The sequence below is a fragment of the Physeter macrocephalus genome, chromosome 14 (genome assembly GCF_002837175.3).
Source record: "Physeter macrocephalus isolate SW-GA chromosome 14, ASM283717v5, whole genome shotgun sequence".
Classification (NCBI taxonomy): Eukaryota; Metazoa; Chordata; class Mammalia; order Artiodactyla; family Physeteridae; genus Physeter; species Physeter macrocephalus.
Window position 1 is genome coordinate 57853590 of NC_041227.1, and position 11824 is coordinate 57865413.

The 11824-nt window shown below is 44.1% G+C and overlaps 1 protein-coding gene across 3 annotated transcripts in view; it reads right to left on the reverse strand.

Annotated features, from left to right (window-relative positions):
* Positions 1 to 922: 922 nt before the first annotated feature.
* The window catches only part of PARN (poly(A)-specific ribonuclease), a 159233-nt gene continuing 148331 nt past the window's right edge, over positions 923 to 11824 (reverse strand). For 2 of the 3 annotated variants that reach the window (XM_055090007.1, XM_007106145.3), the window contains one exon: positions 923 to 1935. In XM_055090007.1, the coding sequence (XP_054945982.1) occupies positions 1902 to 1935 (34 nt within the window). In that variant the 3' untranslated portion in view covers positions 923 to 1901. The other variant, XM_028499783.1, reaches the window with a different exon arrangement.

An 11824-nucleotide genomic window follows, 5' to 3' on the forward strand; every position in this document is an offset into this window, starting at 1 on the left:
GAATCTAAGAAAAAAAAAAAAAGGTCATGAAGAACCTAGGGGTAAGACGGGAATAAAGACACAGACCTACTAGAGAATGGACTTGAGGATATGGGGAGGGGGAAGGGTAAGCTGTGACAAAGTGAGAGAGCGGCATGGACATATATACACTACCAAACATAAAACAGATAGCTAGTGGGAAGCAGCCGCATAGCACAGGGAGATCAGCTTGGTGGTTTGTGACCACCTAGAGGGGTGGGAGGGAGGGAGACGCAAGAGGGAAGAGATATGGGAACATATGTATATGTATAACTGATTCACTTTGTTATAAAGCAGAAACTAACACACCATTGTAAAGCAATTATACTCCAATAAAGATGTTAAAAAAAAAAAAAGAAGTGTCAGGTACTACCTGTTTCTACCTGTAGGCTTTATTGACTCAGAAGAGTCCAGCAGCGCCCTCTAACCCCCTCCTTTGTCTTTACCCTCCTGTCACACTTTCCCACTGGGCTGTGCGTGGCGACCTCGTTGACCAGGGGCGGGAGCTCCTCGTGCCAAGTCTGGGTTTGTAACTTTGGGGACAAGCGGGAGGGGGAAGGGAAGATGTTAAGAGGCCCTTAATTGGGGAAAATGTCTTACACATCTGAATTCCCACGACACCTGGGATTCTGATCAGAGCTGTAAGAACTCGGATTCTTCCCACCAGAAAAAGATGCAGCCCCTCCTACACCATTTACCACGGGCTCCACTCCAGCACCAGGCATCTGACTCATCAAGGCAGGTGAGGGGTTAGAGGTTAAAAAAAAAAAAAGAAAAAACCATAAGCACCAGGCTTAGTGACTTACCAGGGCTTTTGCAAGGGTGATCTTTAGAGAGAAATATGTCTATGTAGAGATTAAGTATGTCATTCACTTATAAAAGAAGAGAAAGGAAAACACCAGAATCCTATGAAAATTTCTTTAATTTTCATCTTCTGGAAATACATTTTTCATTTTTATTTCCACGATACAAAAATGTTAAATATCTAACAATGATCTATATGAAGCAGATCTACTGAAGTAGATCCACGAGATTCTGTCCCTGTTGTGATCTGTTTCAACAGAGAAAGGGCTGGTACATGGTGTCGATTTGTCATGATTTCACACACATGCACACACGCCACCTCACCCCCAGACGCCACCAAACAGAGAAGACACCAGGTTAAGATACTGAAAACTGAAAGCAGCGCTACATGTGAAAACAGAAATTAACTTTTCACTCGTACACTCCACCATGAGAAACTCACATCTTAGGGGAAAAACTCTAAATAAATATGCCCCAAAGATCAAGGCAGGTGTTGACAGCGGGAGACATTTTCCTACTGGGAAAATAAGCTTGAGAGCCTCATATTTTCAGGCAGCGATGGTGGAAAGCAGGCAGCCGCAACCGAATTCTCTACTGGGAGACATACCCACGCGCTGGGGCTGCCCCCAGGCCTGAGCGTGAGATGGCGGATGAGAACCTCTCAAAGCAGGAAAGAGTTCAACCCCAAATTCAGGATCACAGCACCCAAGAGTGTTGGCTCTTTCTGTGAAATCTCACGGCCAACCTTCCCCATCAGGTGGATTCTTAAACACAAATTCATGACAGGAAGGGTTTCACATGAGCAACAATTAATGACCTGGTTAATCATGTACACGTGACAGCCGACGACATGCTGCGCGCCAGCAGACAGGTGACGCTAAAGAGGAAGGAACACAGCCTTGACGATAAAAACTGGGATTTTTCAGGAGACACACACTTGGTTTCAAACTCCTCCTGCACCGCATTGGATTCAGTTAAACACAGTATGGCTTCCAAAAACGCCGGCTGCTTCTTTCCTTCTCAGCAACAGCACCAGCGGTTTGTTCCACTCAGGTCTTGGTTACCACGTGTCAGGGACCTCAAAGAGCTTGGCTGAGCTGTCCGAGATGCTTCCTGGTGGGAGAGGACAAAACAAGGTGAACAAGGAGAGGACCACCCCGGGGGGAGAACAAAAAGTCCACCTGCAAAGACAGCTTCGACCGGGGCCAGGGCCGGGCGGTGGCACGGCCACACGTGGAGAGAGTCCACGGGTGGGCCTTGCCTACAGAGAGCAGTGCCCAGCAAACAGAGGCCACACTGCAGAAACATCACGGCAGGGCCGAGTAAGTGCCTCCCTGCTTGGGTGCCTCTCTTGATTTTACAGGAGTGACAGTATCTCTCAGTGAGAACACACTCTGTATTCTTTGCTAGCCAGCATGCTGGGCACTTAGTTCCTTTAATCTTCATAAAAGTCCAGTTCAGGGGTACCAATATCCCCATTTTACAGACACAAGACATCTAGCGAGTGGCTGAGATGGGGTCTGGATCCTTCCGCAGCACCAAGGTGGCTGGGTTCCTCTGTGCCGTGGTAACCGGCGCCCAGATGAGAAATCTCAGGGGCTGGCGGCTAGACAGTGGCAGGAAGCTGACCAGGGGGAGTTCAGAGATCCCAAAAGGGGCAAAAGCAGCTTGTAGCTTTTTCCAATTTCAGCAACACTGGCTATAGTCTTCTCAGACTGAAGGGTCTCTTCCGTTACAAACAGTTTCACCCCAAAGTTAGAAGCCCTTCTCCATTCAGCTACTTTCTGCAACAGCAGCAGCACTGGGTCAGGGCCTGGACCACAAACGTCCAGATCCGAGTGAATGGGAATTAAATCAGGAAACAGCGTGTTCACGATGGAAAATGCACGACCGGGCATTCCCGTGCCCGTGGTATCATGCATTATTTAAGCCCTAGAGCAGGGCTGGCAGGGAAACGGGCAAAGCCAGCCCCAGCTGCTAACACTCCAAGAGTTCAAAAGGGGAGAGGTCTGTGATGATGCCTGAAGTGGAGAGTAACTTCTAAAAACAGAGGGGAACTCGCTCAGCTGGCAGTGGCTACTGCCAGTGACAGGAATGACTAAAGGTAACTAGGTCCAAACACATGAAATAACACAGGGAATTCCACTAGAGTGAGAATTCCCACTTCTGCTCATTTATTGAGATAAAGTCCAGACAGGCAGGATAAGAAGAGCAGGCAAGGGGTCATTTGAAGTGTTCTGCCCCAAGTCTCGTGGCTGTGCTGCACATGCATCTCTTGGGACTGCTCCTGAGAAGTGAAGATGGGCAGGAGATGGTCCATGTGACAAAGACTCCCATGATCCAGTCAGAAAAGGAATAAAGGTTATTGAAAAACGAAACAAAACACAAACACAAACACTCCCCTCCCCAGAGCAACTAAATACTACAGATGGCCCATGATCAGACTGAACCAGCCTGATCCCTCCTCCACTACACATTCACACAACACCTAATTGTAGGGAGGAAAATAAACATCAATAAGGGCATTTTTACAATTCACATATCAAAGAAATATTACAGCAGCCAATCTGCCATTCTAAAGGTAAAAGCCACAACGCCAAATGTGGGGAGCTGAAATAAATTAAAACTAGCTGAGAGGAAAAAAGATAAATGGCTAAAAGCAACTGCATTGTCATATTTTTTTTTTTTTTTGCGGTACGCGGGCCTCTCACTGCTGTGGCCTCTCCCGTTGCGGAGCACAGGCCCTGGACGCGCAGGCTCAGCGGCCATGGCTCACGGGCCCAGCCACTCCACAGCATGCGGGATCTTCCTAGACCGGGGCACGAACCCGTGTCCCCAGCATCAGCAGGCGGACTCTCAACCACTGAGCCACCAGGGAAGCCCTGCGTTGTCATATTAATAATCGCACCTGCGGTTAGCTGGATGGGAGTCATGGCTCACGGGCCCAGCCGCTCCGCGGCATGTGGGATCTTCCTAGACCGGGGCACGAACCCGTGTCCCCAGCATCAGCAGGCGGACTCTCAACCACTGAGCCACCAGGGAAGCCCTGCGTTGTCATATTAATAATCGCACCTGCGGTTAGCTGGATGGGAGTATATGTGAGTCTGGTGGTACGCCATCAAACGCACAGGAGCGACTCTGTGAAGAGCTAGTGAGAAATAACAGAATAAGCAAAAGTTGGAAGTGAGGCAAGTCTGGCCTGACCATCTCACTAGCTGTAAGACTCCAAGCAACTCTCACTGCCTCATCTATAAGATGGACTCGATGCTACTTTAGGCCACCCAGGACTTCTGAGATTCAGCCAGGTTCCTGGCACAGAGCAAGTTTTTAATGCACGTTAGGCCCCTTTCCTTAGGGATCAGGTGGCCCAACGCTGAACGTGGTGGCTGCCCAGGAAGCCAACAGCCTTGCAGTCAGAGAGCTGCCTAAAATGCGCAGCTGCTGAGCAAGTATGATGTGTACAGAGGAAACAGAACTTTACGAACCATCTAAAGGAGATCCAGACCAGAGGGGAGCTGGAGGTCACTGCTGGTGTTTGTTCTAGCACCTTCCAGAAAGGGAGAGCTGTAGACCGTCGAAGGATCCGTCTCAAAGCTAATGGATAAAGAGCTTTGCACTAGAGTGCAAAGAATTATTCAGGAACAATTTTTCTTTTTAAACAGATACTTCAGGACATCTGCCTCCTGCTATGATGGACCATACCTTGCATCACATACAAAGATTAACTCTAAATGGATTGCATGTCTAAATGTAAAACCTAAAACTGGAAAACTTCTAGAAGAAAACACAAGAGAAGATCTCTGCAATCGAGTAAGGCAAAGATTTCTTAGATATGACAACAAAGCATAATCCAAGGGAAAAAATTGATAAATTGGATTTTGTTAAAATTTAAAACTTCTACTATTGAAAGATACTGTTAAGAGAATGAAAAGAAAAGCACAGTCTGGAAGAGTCTGTAAAACACACAAAAGGACTTGTATCCTGAATATGTTAGAATACACAAGAACTCTTAAAATTGAATAAGGAGAAAACAAACAAACCAATGAAAAAATGAGCAAAAGATTTGAACAAACATTTCATTAAAGAGATTTAAATGGACAAATAATCACATAAAAAGATACTTAACATCATCAGTCATTAGGGAAATTCAAATTCAAACCAAAGCCATAATGAGATACCAGTACTCACCACCAGAATGCCAAAAAGGACAATACCAACACTGGTGAAGGTACAGAGCCACTGAGCCCTCATGCCCGGCTGGTGGGAATGCAAAATGCTGCAGCCACTTTGGAAGACAGTGTGTCAGGTTCTTATAAAATTAAACATACACTTACCATGATTAATTACTGGAATTACCAGTAATTCCAGCCTTAGGTATTTTCCCAAAGAAATGAACACTTAGTTTGCACAAAAACTTATACGCAAATGTTTATATCTGCTAGATTCTTAGTTGCTAACAACCTAAATTTCAACAGGCAAAATGGATAAATAAACAGTGATATGTCCATAAAATGGGCTGCTACTCAGCAGAAAGAAGGAATGAGCCAGTGACATGGGCAAGAACACAGACAAACGTCAAATGTGTTATGCTAAGTGCAAGACTCAAGGGGTTACTTATTGAATGATTCCATTTAAGTGACTTTCTGGGGGCTTCCCTGGTGGCGCAGTGGTTGCGCGTCCGCCTGCCGATGCAGGGGAACCAGGTTCGCGCCCCGGTCTGGGAGGATCCCACATGCCGCAGAGCGGCTGGGCCCGTGAGCCATGGCCGCTGGGCCTGCGCGTCCGGAGCCTGTGCTCCGCAACGGGAGAGGCCACAACAGAGGGAGGCCCGCATACCACAAAAAATAAATAAATAAATAAATAAATAAATGACCTTCTGAAAAAGGCAAAATTACAATGATAGAAAGCAGATCAGTGGCTGCTGGGATCTATGGATGGGAAGGGGCTGATTGCAAACGGGCTGATTGCAAAGGGGCATGAGGGAATCTTCTGGAATAACTGTTCTATTTCTTGAGCACAGGGATGGTTATATGACTGTACACATTTGTCAAAATTCATCAACTTGTACACCTAAAAGTAATGACTTATATTGTATGTAAATTGTATCTTAATAAAGCTGACCCTGCAAAAGGTATGAGGAATGTTGTTTTAAAAAATCCAACAAATTTTAATATGAAATATTATGCCGATAATTAAAATTATTTGACCAAGAGTTTTTTTTTTTTTTTTAATGGGGGGAAAACAAGATACTAAACGACATATAGAGTATGATGCCAACTATGTATAAATATGATAGGCAGGGCTTCCCTGGTGGCGCAGTGGTTGAGAATCCGCCTGCCGATGCAGGGGACACGGGTTCGTGCCCCAGTCTGGGAAGATCCCACACGCCGCGGAGCGGCTAGGCCCGTGAGCCATGGCCGCTGGGCCGGCGCGTCCGGAGCCTGTGCTCCGCAACGGGAGAGGCCACAACAGTGAGAAGCCCACATACCGCAAAAAAAAAAAAAAAAGATAGGCAGAGTGAAATACTTGTTAACAGAGTATCAAGTAACTGTAGGGTTTAATGTTCTTTCTAGCTTCCTTCATTTTACTGATTTTCATAGTGAGCACATTATTTTTATTAACAGAAACAACAAAAGAAACTAAAAAGTGGTAAACACAAAGAGTGATTGTTTCTGCTGATTTACCTTTCACCTAACTAGAGTTGAAAGGGAGAAACTCTGAGAGCTAAGACAGCTCTTCCCTCACGTGAATCTGAAAAACTACACAGCACACTGGAAATCTGCCGTCGTATCATTTCCTACAGAGTGGAACTCTGTATAGGGCAAGATCCTTTGGGGTGCCTTACAGGAGTTTTTAAGTAGGAAATGCTCCAAAGGGCCTGGTCGTGGGGTGGTATCCACACCAAGAAAGCAGGGCTCCCCTGGATGGTGTGTGGGGAGCCCCCGAGGTCTGCCTGGAGGAAGAGGGAGGCGCAGGGAGTGTGCCGCCCCACAGGGCAGCGCACTCCTCGGTTAGGCTGAAATCTGCCTTTTAATTGAGGAATTAAAAAGTTCTTTGGGGGGGCTTCCCTGGTGGCGCAGTGGTTGAGAATCTGCCTGCCGATGCAGGGGACACGGGTTCGTGCCCCGGTCTGGGAAGATCCCACATGCCACGGAGCGGCCGGAGCGGCTGGGCCCGTGAGCCATGGCCGCTAAGCCTGCGCGTCCGGAGCCTGTGCTCCGCAACGGGAGAGGCCACAACAGTGAGAGGCCCGTGTACCACAAAAAAAAAAAAAAAAAAGAAAAAAAAAAGTTCTTTGGGAGGACGCTGGACATCCCTAGCCTGGCCGCTCAGGTGACCGATAGCACCAACTGCAGATCGTGTTCCTGACTTCAGGAGACCTCCAACAGCACAAGGAGACCGCTGTTCTAGGTAGACTCCCTGCTTTTGTACTGTAACCCTAGGGGTTTAAGCTGGAAAGGTTCAGCAGATTAGTCAAGACTACAATAAAACCTGTGGTTCTTGGCAACCATGTAAAGCTCTAATGTGTTGGGTTTTTCTTTTTTAAAATAAATTTATTTATTTTATTTTATTTATTTTATTTTTGGCTGCGTTGGGTCTTCGTTGCTGCACACAGGCTTTTCTCTCGTTGCGGCGAGCGGAAGCTACTCTTCATTGCGGTGCGCAGGCTTCTCATTGTGGTGGCTTCTCTTGTTGAGCACGGGCTCCAGGCGCGTGGGCTTCATTAGTTGTGGCACGCGGGCTCAGTAGTTGTGGCTTGCAGGCTCTAGAGCGTGTGCTCAGCAGTTGTGGCACATGGGCTTAGTTACTCCACTGCCTGTGGGATCTTCCCAGACCAGGGCTCAAACCCGTGTCCCCTGCATTGGCAGATGGATTCTTAACCACTGTGCCACCAGGGAAGCCCTGTGTTGGATTTTAAATGTAAAGTGGAAAGGAAACTTGGAACAACTCTATCACGTGACAAAAAGTCACCAGAACAGTCCACAGCTCGGCCCTGTTCCGTGAACACTATCTAACAGGCGCTGCCGGAACTTCTGGCTAGTGGACAGTCCATCTTTATTTTGAGACTGGCCAGTCCGGTCAGCATCAGGTCACTGGAACACAATTCACTTACTTAGCAAGAGCAAGTGTGCTGTGGACACCCATCCATTACTGCCTGAGGAACATTTCTTAGACATTTACTCCAGCTTAAACGGCACACACAGCTGTTTCCTTTATGTACCAATGAAGAATATACCTTGAATGCCCCAGTGGAGAGCAGACAGCATTACCAATCTACACTAACTGCAATAAATATAAAGGGAGGGGATTTATATTATACATTTGCTTCCTGAAAATAGGACAGAAACAACTACAGTTACGAGAAATATTTACTAAGTACATAACACGTACATAGAAAGCTCCAAAAGAGAATAGTGTCTCGGACTTTTACTGCATGACTTCATCACAAGAAAATCCAGGTTGGCAGTTGTTTCTGATCTAGAACAGATGCCAGAAATATTCACCTTTGCAAAGAATCCTTTGTTTCCTCTAAAGTTTGGATAAACTTCACATTTTGCAGAGTGGTACAGGGCCTTTGCTCTGGATCAGACAGCCCTCCCCACCACCCCCAATAACAACTGTATTTGACTTTGCATATTTGTGATTCTGTGAGCCTTGGTTTCCTCTCTATAAATTAGATAGAATGATATCTACACCTTACTCGGTTTTTATAACGACTAGACCATAAAGGACATTCCTAGCACAATGTCGGGTATATAATATCAACTCAATAAATGGTCATTTCTTCTATAACTTAAGTCATTTTGTTATCTGGGAAGGTGTCCAGTACTTAACTCTTAGTGTATCTTTGATATTAAATTTTATAACTAAGAAAAATGACACGGTTTTGTGTGGGATTTATCAAGCATCAGTGTCCCGGGATTGCTACGGTACATGATATTCTATGGCCCTACTTTTTGCTACTTTCCCCTTGGAAAACAGAACATTTCCTACAGGTGGAATGCTGTCTTTTATGTTTCTCATGCCTTCACTAGCAGTGCACTGGGCACCCAACACACCCTAGTGAATCATCTGAGCACCTGTCAAGATACTGTCCCCAGTAGGAATGCTCAGGCTAGATGCCTTAGAACCCATCTGTCCAGGACAGACGGAGCCACACTGTACCAGACACTCTAATCCAGTTCCTGCCGACATCAGTCCAGGCCCTCTCTGCTCCTGGGACACTCTGAACCTTTGGGAGGTTCATACAGACCCTTTAGAGTCTGAACTTTGCACTGTTGCTCATTTTAGGACCTCCTTAAAGTAAATGAGCAATCAAAATCAGATGACTTACCAGGTCCAGCACCCGATATCTCGACCTACATCCTGCTGATACTATTAGGACTACATGCTTAAAAAAAACCAGCTAAAGAGGATCCAGGAAACTTCCAGCCTTGTGTCAGATGGTCTTAGTGAATGGTGCTCCAGAAGAAAACTCAATGATCTCAAGTTCTCTGATTCAATTAAAAGTTGTCAAGATGCTTCTCTTTCTTTTTTAGCTGGACTGACAAAGAAGTACAAAAATCTATCTTTTTTTTTTTTTTAGCTCAAATCTTGTGGCAGTGACAGCTTTACTGTCAATGGGAGGAAAGAAAAAAAACTATTTTAATGATGGTATTATAAATTACAAACCCCAAATAACTCATAGAAAGTTTTCACTTAAAATGATGAAAGTTATAAAAGGAGCTAATCTACTGATGCAATCTATTATTAGGTATTTTAATACCTTTGAGATTGTGCTGAGATAGAAGGGAAAAAACCTAAAATCCTGTCCCTAAGAAGTAATAGATAAGTGAAAAAATTAAAGAGAATGATATGAAAGAAAGCTATACAAGAGGGGAAAAGCGCCTCGCCCCCAACATGCTTGGGGTGAGCTCTGAAAGTCATGCTAACATTTAATATTTAAGATTTGTGAAGCAGGTACAATGTGGCAGTGGTAACAGGTTATCAAAGATGAAGACTAAGTATGTTACAGATTAAAAACTTCTCTAATACTTAAATGAGGGAAAGGAAGGGAGACTCACAGATTCAAGAGACAGCTAAAATACACAACCCAGACTTCAAACAAGAGTTTAAGTTTTCAGTTAAAGTTAAGCTTTAGCATAATGTGTAAAAGGCATCTGTGACATTTTTGCTGCTTCTTTGATTTCATTCATATCAATGAGATTCAGAAAACGCCCTGCAGGCAGATCGAGCCACATGTAAAAAGAGGAATTAACTGAAACACAACAGATTCTTGGCTTGGGTGTGAATCAAGTTCCAGGCTTCCACTTCCATCCTTTGATTTGACTGTTGGTTCCACTAACAGGGGTGACTATCAGGAAGCGAGATACAGGAGAGGCGTAATTTTGGCTTGCAGGCATCCCCCTCATCACGTAACTGTGCTTAAAGGTACCCACTTTCTTGCAGGCCTGACTTAAGGGCTCTGTGATCTTGGGCAAGCCACATAACCTTCAGGCCTCAGCTGTTTCCTCACTCCTTTTCTTTTCTTTTCTTTCTTTCTTTCATTAATTTTTTTTAATCGAAGTATAGCTGATTTACAGTGTTGTGTTAATTTCTGGTGTGCAGCAAAGTGATTCATTTATATATATATTCTTTTTCACATTCTTTTCCATTATGGTTTATTACAGGATATTGAATATAGTTCCCTGTGATATACAATATGACCTTGTTTACCTATTTTACATATAGTAGTTTGTACCTGATAATCCCAAACTCCTAATTTATCCCTCCTCCACCCCCTTTCCCCTTTGGTAACCATAAATTTTTTTTCTATGTCTGTGAGTCTGTTTCTGTTTTGCAAATAAGTTCATTTGTATCATATTTTAGATTCCACATGTAAGTGATATCACATGGTATTTGTCTTTCTCTTTCTGACTTACTTCACTTAGTATGATAATCTCTAGGTCCATCCATGTTGTGCAACTGGCATTATTTCATTCTTTTTTGTGACTTAGTAGTATTCCATTGTATACATGTACCACATCTTCTTTCCATTCATCTGTTGATGGACATTTAGGTTGCTTCCATGTCTTGGCTATTGTAAACAGTGCTGCTATGAACACTGGGGTGCACGTATCTTTTCGAATTAGAGTTTTCTCCAGATATATGCCCAGGAGAGGGATTGTTGGATCATATGGCAACTCTATCTTTAGTTTTTTAAGGAACCTCCATATGGTTTTCCGTAGTAGCTGTACCAATTTACATTCCCACCAACAGTGTAGGAGGGTTCCCTTTTCTCCACACCCTCTTCAGCATTTGTTACTTGTAGATTTTTAATGATGGCCATTCTGACCAGTGTGAGGTGATACCTCATTGTAGTTTTGATTTGCATTTCTCTAATAATTAGTGATATTGAGCATCTTTTCATGTGCCTGTTGGCCATCTGCATGTCTTCTTTGGAGAAACGTCTACTTAGGACTTCTGCCCATATGTTGATTGTATTGTTTTTTGTTGTTGTTGAGTTGCATGAGCTGTTTGTATATTTGGGAAATTAAGCCCTTGTTGGACGCATCATTTGCAAATATTTTCTCCCATTCTGGAGGTTGTCTTTTCATTTTCTTTATAGTTTCCTTTGCTGTACAAAAGCTTGTAAGTTTGTTAGATTACACTTTCTTCTCAAGTGCACATGGAACATTCTCCAGGATAGATCACATCTTGGGTCACAAATCAAGCCTTCATAAATTTAAGAAAACTGAAATCACATCAAGCACCTTTTCCGACCACAACGCTATGAGATTAGAAATAAATGACAGGGAAAAAACTGTAAAAAACATAAACACATGGAAGCTAAACAATACATTACTAAATAACCAAGATATCACTGAAGAAATCAAAGAGGAAATCAAAAAATACCTAGAGACAAATGACAATGAAAACATGATGATCCAAAACCTATGGGATGCAGCAAAAGCAGTTTTAAGAGGGAAGTTTATAGCAATACAATCCTACCTTAAGAAAC